This window comes from Equus asinus, chromosome 7 (assembly GCF_041296235.1).
Source record: "Equus asinus isolate D_3611 breed Donkey chromosome 7, EquAss-T2T_v2, whole genome shotgun sequence".
Classification (NCBI taxonomy): domain Eukaryota; kingdom Metazoa; phylum Chordata; class Mammalia; order Perissodactyla; family Equidae; genus Equus; species Equus asinus.
The window spans coordinates 69,069,758-69,080,084 of record NC_091796.1 but is presented as its reverse complement, the minus strand read 5'-3'; the positions used below and the strand labels follow the sequence as shown (position 1 = coordinate 69,080,084).

The 10,327-nt window shown below is 50.4% G+C and overlaps 1 protein-coding gene across 1 annotated transcript; it reads right to left on the bottom strand.

Annotated features, from left to right (window-relative positions):
* Positions 1-338: 338 nt before the first annotated feature.
* On the bottom strand, positions 339-9,848 carry DACT1 (dishevelled binding antagonist of beta catenin 1). Its single transcript, XM_044773664.2, has 4 exons — positions 9,246-9,848; positions 6,994-7,126; positions 6,128-6,283; positions 339-3,244 (listed from the first exon to the last, which is right to left on the bottom strand). The coding sequence occupies exons 1-4, from the start codon at positions 9,576-9,578 to the stop codon at positions 1,485-1,487; spliced, it is 2,382 nt and encodes a 793-aa protein (XP_044629599.2). The 5' UTR covers positions 9,579-9,848; the 3' UTR covers positions 339-1,484.
* Between the last annotated feature and the right edge of the window lie 479 nt (positions 9,849-10,327).

The window sequence follows — 10,327 nt, the reverse complement described above, 5'->3', positions numbered from 1 at the left end:
AGAACATACAACTATGTACTGGGGCTTTGGGGAGGGAAAAAAAAAAAAAAGAGGAAGATTGGCAACAGATATTAGCTCACAGCAAATCTTTCCCAGCAAAAAAAAAAAAAAAAAATTTACCTTAAATGTTAACATAGTACCTTAAGTATTCTAAAGAAGTGGTTTGCATTTCCTCATTTGCTTACTCACCATCCATTCAAAGAATACTCCTAAAACCTGCCTTAATTATTGCAAGTAATATTCTAAAGGTAGAATAGGCCTAATATAAAACCCACAATAATCAGCACAAGATTTATAGGCGTAAACATCTGGTTTTATACCCAAATAACAAACTTAACAGCAGTAAAACAAATCGTTTATTACAGTATATAATGTGTTATATTAAATTTACACAATGATATATAAAAACACATACTGTTTATATCATACAGCAATTTAACACCAACAGGAGTATCAAAACAAATACTACTCATGCACAAAACATGCATATATTGGTATAAAAAAAGCAATTTTACACAATACTGTTACCAAAAAAGTTGTTTTTTTTTTTAAAAAAAAGCCCTTCCAGACAGCATCAGTGGTCCAATCTGGACTGGATTGCACTCGTGTGTTTGGGTCACTGCTAAGGTGGCACAGTGCTCAGTGAGCAATTCTGGGCTTGTAGTCACGCCCAAGGTTTATTAGGAGTGAACTTCTCTGTACCTAAGGACCAAAATTTTATCACAAAGGCAAGTCCTCCAAGGGAGAAATAGTTGGATCTGCTGCAAATTAGGGAGAAGGAGAAAGGCATCAAAATGCTGGATAAATGGCCCCAGAAGGGGTTACTGCAACCAGGGCCTAGGCACCAAGTGTGGCAAAAGTTTAGCGAATCCTTTAAGATAGTACCAGCTCCCTATCCAGGTCACCAGCTCTCTGGATTCAGGGTCTGGTCTTCAAGTTCTGAGTCCAGTAAACCAAACAGTTCTGAGAAGAAAATAGAATGGGGATACATTTAAGAGATGCAGACTGTATGAAAAATTTACAGCAAACAATGACTGTCCCTCGTACCTACTTTGCACAATTGTACGTGATGCCCCTCAACTGGATAACCCTCACGGAGACACTGCCCTAAAGAACCTAGAAGCAAATGCATGTCCTGCAATTCTATCCACCTGACCTTCAGATCGAAAGGTCTCACCCCAACCAGACTTGAACATCAAAACCTGCGCCTTCACAGATGCTCAGAACATTTAAAAATCATCTGATACCACAAAATTCACTCACTATTACCACCATTAAAAACTCAATATTTACTTCTAACCAGTAAAACATTCTTTACCTTCCATTAAAGGCACTAGTGTCCACACATGATGAAATGAGACATAATTTATCTTGGTTTTATCTTAACAAAAGGAAAGCATTCTGTGCAATTATGACACAAAAACTAGGACGCCACCTTTTCTTCGGTAACTAGAAAATACCCACTTTCACACCAACGACGTGATTCAAACGGTCGTCATCAGTTTCAAGGAGCCAGACCGAAATCGGAGGATCTTCCTCTTGAGGGTATGCGAGGCCTTGATTTTGACGAAGGCTTTGGCGGGGTTGCCGTGCAGGTCCGGGGCGCGGACGGCCTGCAGAGGGAGGGTCTGCACAAACTGGGACCACATGAAGCCCCCGCTTTCTTCCGAGTCGCTGGTGCTGGTGCTCTCGCCCACGAAGTCGCCCTCGCTCACGCTGGACTCGCTGTCGCCGAAGCAGTTGGTGGTGTAGTTGCTGCGCTCGTCCTCGCTGGTGTCCAGCACGGTGGAGTGGAACAGGGACTCGCACTCGGCCGAGTACTCGGAGTCGCTGGCCGCGCATGCGTAGGCGCTGGCGAAGGGCGGCGGCGCCGCGTAGGGACCTGCGTGCCCGCGGCGGCCGCGCCGCGCCCTGCGCAGGGCCTCCTCGTAGGACACCTCGGCCGCCGAGCGCCAGCGCCGCGACTCGGGCCGCTTGTGCCGGGGCCTGGCCAGCGCCTCGCGGCCGTGCCCGTGCGCCCTGCTCCCGGGCCCGCGGGGGCCAGCGCCCAGCGGCCGGCTGGGGAGCGCCGCCTCGGCCTGGCCGCCGCCGCCCCTGCGGCCCTTGGCCGGCGCCCTCCGCAGCCTCTTGCCCGGCTCCGCGTCGTCGGGGAGCCGCCCCTTCCTGCCGGCCGCGTGGCTCCGCTCCCTCGGCCCGGGCAGCGCGCCCTCGGGCCCGTGCGGGGCCTGCGGCCTGGGCTTCGGGGCCGAGCCCCGCGGGACGGCGGCGCGGCTGGCCCGGGACGGCCTCCCGCCCGGCTGCGGCCCCGGGACGCACGGCGCCTTCCCCGGCGGCCCCTCCTCGAGGCTCTGCGAAGACGAGCCCTCGCTCTTGAACTCCAGGGCCGGCCGCTCGGGCCCCGGGAAGGCCGAGGACTGCAGCGCCGCGGGGGCGGGGGGCGCCGGCGGGCCGGTTTTCTGCGAGGCCTTCTTGAGGGGCTGCACCACTCTGTTCTCCTGCAGAGGGGCGGGGGCCCGCCCAGGGCTCTCCTTTGGAGGGGCAGCTGGGATCTGACTGCTGTCTTTAGGGGGCTCCCCTGTCACCGCGGTGGGACAGCGAGTGTGCTCCTGGGAGGCTGGCTTGGCACTTTTGGGCAGATGCTTGCTCTGAAGGTCAGCGGCGGCGCCTGGCAAGCCGCCCTCGGGCGCGGGCAGCCTCTTGCTTTCCAGTTGGTCTGCCTTTGCTTCCTTCGCCCACTGCTTCAGCGGGGAGAACGGCCCACCGTCCAAAGCCAGGATTCCACCAGGGGGCACAGGCGCCTGTTTAGAATTCTTAAGGTTCCCGCTATGGCCCTGCGAGACGCCCCCAGGCACTCTGACACAGAAGCTCCCGTTCCTCAGAAGCCCCTTGCTGGGGTCAGCGTTCACACTGGTTCTCGGTTTGTTGGTCCTTACAGGGTGTGTTTTTTTCTGGACCAGGCTCAGAATGTAGCCGTCCATTTTCTTACTGGATGAAGGGTGGGGAGCAGCCCACAAGCTGCTTGGCGATGGTAAGGAGGTACCTGTCTTGATGGTGTCCACCTGAGGTCCGACACAAACGTCACTGGCATGGTTACCAAGCCTCTCCTCTTCCCGCAGAGGGTTGCCGGTCAAGCAAAGGAGAAACATTGGGCTCTGCACGGCCACGGCATGGAGTGGACTGGGATAGCGGTACACATCATTCCCGTTTTTAGACACCAGATCACACTGGTACTTGGGATTCACATCTGCAATGACATCAAGGGAATTAAATTGTGGTGTGTAGGGGGAAGGGCAAACTGCCACCGAGGCCGGGTCTTCACAGTGGGCTTCTTTACCTTCCAACCATCCTATGAGATCTGAAAAACAGTTAAAGGTACACTCTGAAGAAAGGAATTGGTCAGCAGAAGCTTGACTGTGGCCAATGTTTATGAGGACAAATTCATGGGGAGAGAGAGAATGTCAAAGAACTAAAAAATACCCCACTAGCTCGTCCACTGTTTTCCATACAGTTCCTAGTACTGGATGAGGGGAAAACTATTCAACAAAGAAATTTTTAACAAGCTCTAACGTAGCCTCTGAAGGAAAAGATATTCAGCCTTTAAAAAGTTTTCAAATATTGAATAATATGGGGAAAACACTTTGAAGTTTAGTGAAAATCATGATATAATACCAGAGCATGATTATAATTTTATTAAACTGTGTATATGCAAAGAAAAGTCTGAAATGAAGCCTACCAAGATGCTAATAGTAGCATCCCAGTGCAGTAGGAAAGCAAGAAATGTTTACTTTCTTCTTTATTTTCTGTTTTCTAAATTTTCAATAAATATGTACTGCATTTATAACTGGGAAAATAAATGTTTTTTGAGTCATTCTTTCTCTAGGTTACTCTCCCTTCTGTGTTCTATTCCTGGTTTTCCTTTAAAATACTTTAAAATACAGATAAATTATACTTTCTGTGGGCTTTCTCCTCATTTTGTATTTTTTGAGACCTAATTTTTAATGATATATGTTCAAGTATAACTGTCAATTGAAAGGCCAGGGAAATTGATCAAATTTCATTAGAGATTAGTCAAATTTAAATAATAATCACCTTACATTCTCAATAGGGACACTAAAGAATAAAATAGTATTTTTTTCTAAATCAGAAGAAATTCTTGATAAGGTTTTAAAAGACTGAGTAGTAGTAGTATTGAGTAAATTTCCCAAACTTCAAAATGTAGATGCCAAAATACAACAAAATCAAGTTTTCTTGCTTAAATGATTTTAATCTCTTATCTTGGTGAATATTATAAATGTCAAATCTCTTTAATGACCTTTAGTTAGCGAAAAATCAAAGTTTTTGTCACTAATTTGTCCTCCACTGAAATACTGAAGACCTACTATGTGCCAGATGTTATGTTAATTGTTTCATTTAAGGAAAGCTCCATGAACTTCAATGATAATTAGCAGTCTCAGGGAAAATACAGTCTAGACCCAAAAATGATCTGATTCATTTGTAAAGAAAAGACTATTATAAAATCGACATGTCCCCACTCCGCGTGCCCCCCCCCCCCCCGTCCCCATCCCAATAAACAGCTTGTTGTGGAAAGGGAAACCTCTCTACTAACATCCTTGCCCACCCCTCCTCCACTACCCTAGCCCTATCTTTGCCTTGCTTAAAGCCACATTACCTGCACTCCACCATTCATCCCTTTTCCATACTTAAAGGAATAAAACAGACATCTCAGCCCGCAAGGCCTAGCCCAACTGTGTCACTTATGTGAAGATGTGGCATTTGGGAGAGCAGAGGTCTGTCTTCAAGGAAAACCTATACCAAAAAGGCTTTAATGGGTTTATAAAGTCTCCCCCTGAAACCAGATCTGCAGAGTGAGGGGAGTAATTACCAATGAACTTGAGGCCCAGACACTGTAGATAACACAGATCTGCGCTTCCCCAAACGACAGCTGCTGACAAGACACACTGCACCAACACAAAGACACCAGGCAGTCAGCAGTCTCAGGTGCTTGGTGTTATGCTTGCATTGCCTAGATCTCAGAAACTCAGCCTCAGACCCAAGCAGAGAACACAGACAAACCAAGGGTGCACGACTTATGCCAGCGCCTACAGCTCCTCTAACCTCTGTATTTTCTCCGCTCTTCTGAGGAGTCACAATAAAGCAGAACTAAGGAAGGAGTCCTGAGTTTCAGCAACAACTCTGCCATTCAGCAGAAGAGGAGCCTCTGACAAATGGCAAATGCAACCAAATTCCTCTTCCATTCGATGAGAAGGTTGAACACCACAATTTCTGAATCCCCTTAGTGTGGTGGAAAAACAGGGACCTGGCAGTTAGGCCTGAGCCTGAATCCTGCGTCTGCCACTCACTAGCTACACAGCCTTAAACAACCTTCTCAAATGTCACTAGGCCTCATTTTTCTGATACTTAAAATGGAGCTAACCACACCTGCACCCTGCAGAAGTGTTAGGAGGAGTCAAAGGAGATAAATGTACACAAAGCATACAGTACAATGTGTGCCACGTAGTGGAAATGCAGAAACTCTTCCGGTACCAACAATAGCATGATTCCCTCTGGAGGTCGTTGCAAGGATGGCCCAAAATGGGGAACAATGGCACATGGCCTCAGGGGAGCTCATCCCACACACCCGCTAAAAGAAAAGAGAGCTGCTATCATGCAAGGCCTTTCAGAGAAACAGAAGCGCCATTGCTCCCTGAAGTGCCAAACAGCTCTCGGCCAGGCTGACAAATATATTTAACTTTAATGTAAGCTTTAGCTTTAAATGATCAAAGGGAGAAAAAAAAAACAGATCCAAAGTGGTTTCCAAAGAAAATGCAAACAAGTTAAACTAACAGCAAAGGCTCAGAAGCAAATCTCAAGACCTGTGATATTGGCAGAGGATTTCCCAAGATAAGCTGTCTTGCTACCATCAGAATATAAAGCCAAGTGGCATCCAAAGAGGACTGGAATAGTGATCATCTTGGCTCTAAATGCAACTGTGGCACTAAATGCAGCAAGTGGATGAAATTCTCTGAGCCTTTGTTTTTCCATCAGTAAAAGGGGTTGAAGCTAGATAACCTTTAAGGGCCTTTGACCCTTCCAATTAAAAATGTCCATCAATTCTAAAAAGACTTACCAGCAGATTTGGGGCAACCATCTGAGATAGTCAGGGTTGCCTCCAAGGGGCTGCAGAAGCAGGTGCTAGAATGACAAGTGGATAAACACTCACTGAAGACCGAGTTAGAGGAATTGGACAGGGATCCTGAAGCTCCATCACTCAGCTCATAAAACCCTACAAATAAAACACCATTTGGAATTAAGTTCATGTCAAGCAGTAATATACATTCAAGCTTAAAAGGAAAAGGGGCAATTATCTAGGAAAGGTAGGAAAGAGGTACATTTGGGGGGCATTTGGTGGTTCACTGGATTTAGTGTGCTGATTTCACAGTTTTATTTCAAACAATCTTTAGGAAAAGTCAAAGAGCCCATAACCATGGGTACATTTCAAAGTTACTCTCAAAGTGACCTTCCTCCTTGGCCCCACCTTTAAAGATGTGCAAGGAAAGAGACTTAGATCTGTCAAAGCCCCAACTTTATCATCAATGTTTCAGAAAGAAAAACTTGATGAGGAAAACAAATCTATTTAAGGAACCAAATGGTTTAAAAGAAAAAAAAGAAAACTTTTGAAGTGGTCTCAGGAAGTTGAAGTGTGACTAATTTTCTAGCCCAGTTCTGACCTTCTCGAGTTTCAAAGGAGGACTGCTCTTCCAGAAATTTGAATGGAAGCTTTTATTTTCAAACTCAGGGGACTCAAGTCAGATCAATCTCATTATTAAAAATCCTGTCGTGTGGTTTTATTTCCCTCTCATGCGACTGAATGGTAGACTGCTTTCTGCATTCCCTCCGCCCTGGAACAAACTCCACTGCCGTTGGCAGGTCTGGGAATGCTGAGCACAGGGGGCTGAGGGAGCGCAATAGTCGGTGCTGTGCTCACACCCTCACCTGAGCTGGGCCGGCTGTCCGTCTCCAGGTGCTCTTCAGATGTCTTTTCTACATCCAGTCTCAGGTCACTTATCTGCTTGTCAAGTTCTTGCAACTGATTCAACAAACCAGCATCTCTTCTCCTCAAACAATTCTGATCGGGAAGAAACGGAGAAAGGAAAAACCAATACATTTTGGTGACAAAGAACAAAAGTCTGCTCTAAGTATTTAAATGACTTGCTCTTGCATTAAATGACTTGCTCTGATGAGCTCACTATCTTCCAAAACCAAAATTCTACTGGATGACCAGTAAAATAAAGAAAAACTTCAAGAATATGTCCTATGTTTAATTCCACTTTCTCACATTTTGTGGTGATATAAAGTTTCTTCATAAAAACAAGGCTTGCTTTTAGTTTCAACTAATATATACAAACTTACTTTTTATAGGTAGGATAAGAAAAAAACACACTGAAATGTTTTTTAAATCCTCTGTGTACAGCCAATTTTTTACAAAACAGTACTTCCCAGTCGACTCTTTAATCTGAAGTCACGGTGTAACTGATTTCCTACAATACACTATAATCTTACTGAGGTGAGATTTTCTGGCCAAACATCCTGCAGCGTTTTGTTTTCTATTAGCTGCTTTGTGGGGTTTAATCAGTCTTAGGGCCTTTGAAAGTGAGAAACGAATACTAATAGCCAGTGCCAAGTATAATGGGAGCTGGCAGAATCCAAAACCCACAAGGGAAGGTCCATCAAGGTTTGAATTCAACTCAGGTTTCCAAAGGTGACAGATCTGTGGTGCTGACTCACAGCGCCACCTAGTGCTTCCTACTGCTGGAAAAGCAGAAAGAACTCAAAAGGCATCTGGTTCAAATCACCAACGCCAAGCCTACAAATGAAAATAGTACCACAAACACTGACTGGACTGGAATTCTCCTGACGTGCTGCCTTGCTCCCCTCCAGGGGATGACAGGAATGTGCCACTCACAGTCTTGTGATTCATGAAGACAAAAAGGTGCTATTGTACAGGACAAGGCATAAAACGCCAATGACCAAACATAACAGCACGAATTGGTTCAAAGCAATGTCACATACGAATCTGGTCTGCTATCAAAGAAACACCATTAAATGCCAAAACAGAGCTACTGCACAAACCACGATGTACATATACCCTTACAAAACAGATGCATATGAACAGCTACGCCTCCTGTCTGTCTCTTGACTTGAAAAGCTTGGCAACATAAAACATATGCTTATTTACTAGAATGAGTTTCTTCAGGAAAAATGAACCAAGTAAATAAAAGCACTTTGATGCCTCAAAAAAAGCGCAATTCTGAAGAGATAATACAAGAAAACACTTGACAAATAACCACACAGCATCACTGTGCTCCTTACTGGAGGAGGGACATTATCCAGCATGTGTCCACTTTCAGATAGTATCACATGGTCAGGTAAGGATTTTTTTTTTTTTTTCTGTTTTCAAAACTACATTTTTGAGGTCACTGAAACAAAGCTGCCGCCATTATCCTGAGGCGGGGTCAAAAGCTGCTCATCAATACCTTAAGCACCAAAGTTCTTTTTCTTCCCTATTAATGAAGACGGCGTGGAGTGACTGAGACGCCGACACAAATCCAGGCAGATAAAGGCTCCCCGAGAGCAGGTTCTCAGTCCTCCCACCTCCACCAGCAGGACCTACAAAGTACGCGAGGAGGGGGCACTTTCTCCGGCCAAAGCTCCCTCCCCCGCCCCGGGGCTGCCCTGTACAAAGGGCTTCTGCCGGGAGGGAGCAGCGCGCGGCGGGGGCGGCCCGCGGGAGGGCGGAGAGGGGGCTCCCTCCGCGCGCCCGGGATCCCCAAATTCAGCACCGGATAGTTAACCACGCCACGAGCCCCCGCCTCGGCTTTTGTCCCCTCTCAGCGGGACGACATTAAGCTAAGAAGACCTCCAAGTGAAATGCTATTTTAAAGGAGGGTTTGCAAACCTTAGGGGCGAGGACACGCATCCGTCTAGCCCGAGAGACGGAAGGTTACAAGCGGGCGACCCCGAGAGCCCCGACGGCAGAGCAGGCAGAGCGGCCACCCTCGCCCTGCCGCCTGCCAGGGTCGCCAGTCCCTCCCCCGACACAAAGCGGGCACACGCCAGACACGCGCGGGCACACGCAGGGAGGGGGCCGCGAGAACGTCCCCAGCCCGGGCGCCCTCGCGCCCAGCCCAGGCCACCTGCCCGACCGTCCGCCCTCGGCAGGGCCGCCGCCTCCGGGCACGACCTACCAACTGCTTCCGAAGCAGCAAGATGTTCTCCTCCAGGAACTTCTCCTCCAGGCGGCCGCGCCCCGCCGCCTCCCCCGGCGGCTCCCCCGCGCGGGGCGCAGCCCCGGCGCCGCGCAGGGCGCCCCGCACCAGCAGCTCCTGGCGCTGCCGCAGGTACTCCAGCTCGGCCAGCCCGGCCAGCGTGGCCTCCTGCCGCTCGCGGGTGCGCTGCCGCTCCGTGTCCGCCTCGCCCTTCTCCCGCCAGCGCCCCTCGGGCTCCGCCGCGCGCTGCTCGCCCCGGGCCGGTGCCTGCGGCTCCAGCTCCCTCGCCGGCCCGGCCGGGCTCGGCTTCATGGCTCCCACGCCCGCCGCGAGCCCCGTCCCCGCCGCCGGGCCGCCGGGCGGAGGAGCGGGGCGCTAGGGCCGCGGCCGCGGGCTCATGTCGCCCTGCGGCGGGCGCCCGGCCAGAGGCGCTGGGCACGGGCGCGCGGCCGCCGGCTGCAGCCGTCCGCGGTACCCGCGCCGCCCCGGCCGCGGCCCCGCCGCTGATAACGCCTGCCCGGCGCGACGTCACGCGCGGCAGCCCGCGGCCCGGCTGGCGCCCGCCTCCCCGCGCCGGCCCCTCGGCCCTCGGCCCGCCGCCCGCGGCCGCTCGTCTGTCAGGGCGCCGCTCGCGCCGGCCCGGCTCCGCCCCCGCCCCGCCCCGCCCCGCCCCGCCCGCGGGCCTCGGCGCCCCCGCTCGCCTGCCTGCGCCCGGTTGGTGCTTCGTTCCTTATTGGCTCTTTGCCGGCGCACCAAGCTAGGGGCGCGCCGCGGGCCCCGCATCCTGTTGCAGGCGGCCTCGCAGCCAGGGCCCGCGGGGGGCCGCCGCAGTTGGGCTCCCCCGAGAACTTTCTGAAACTCGAGCAGGCTGCAGTCCCCAGCTTAACCCTTTCCCCGCCCGTCGGCTGCGCGCTCCCGCTCAGGCCGCCGGGGGACCGCGCGTGCATGCAAAGACCGTTTCTGTGCGTTTGGGTTTTTTGACTCCACTTTGTAAAGACAAGCAATACAAAGCTCAGTGTAATGTTGTCCTAAAACTGCTTAACTCTTAGTTTTCTTGCCGT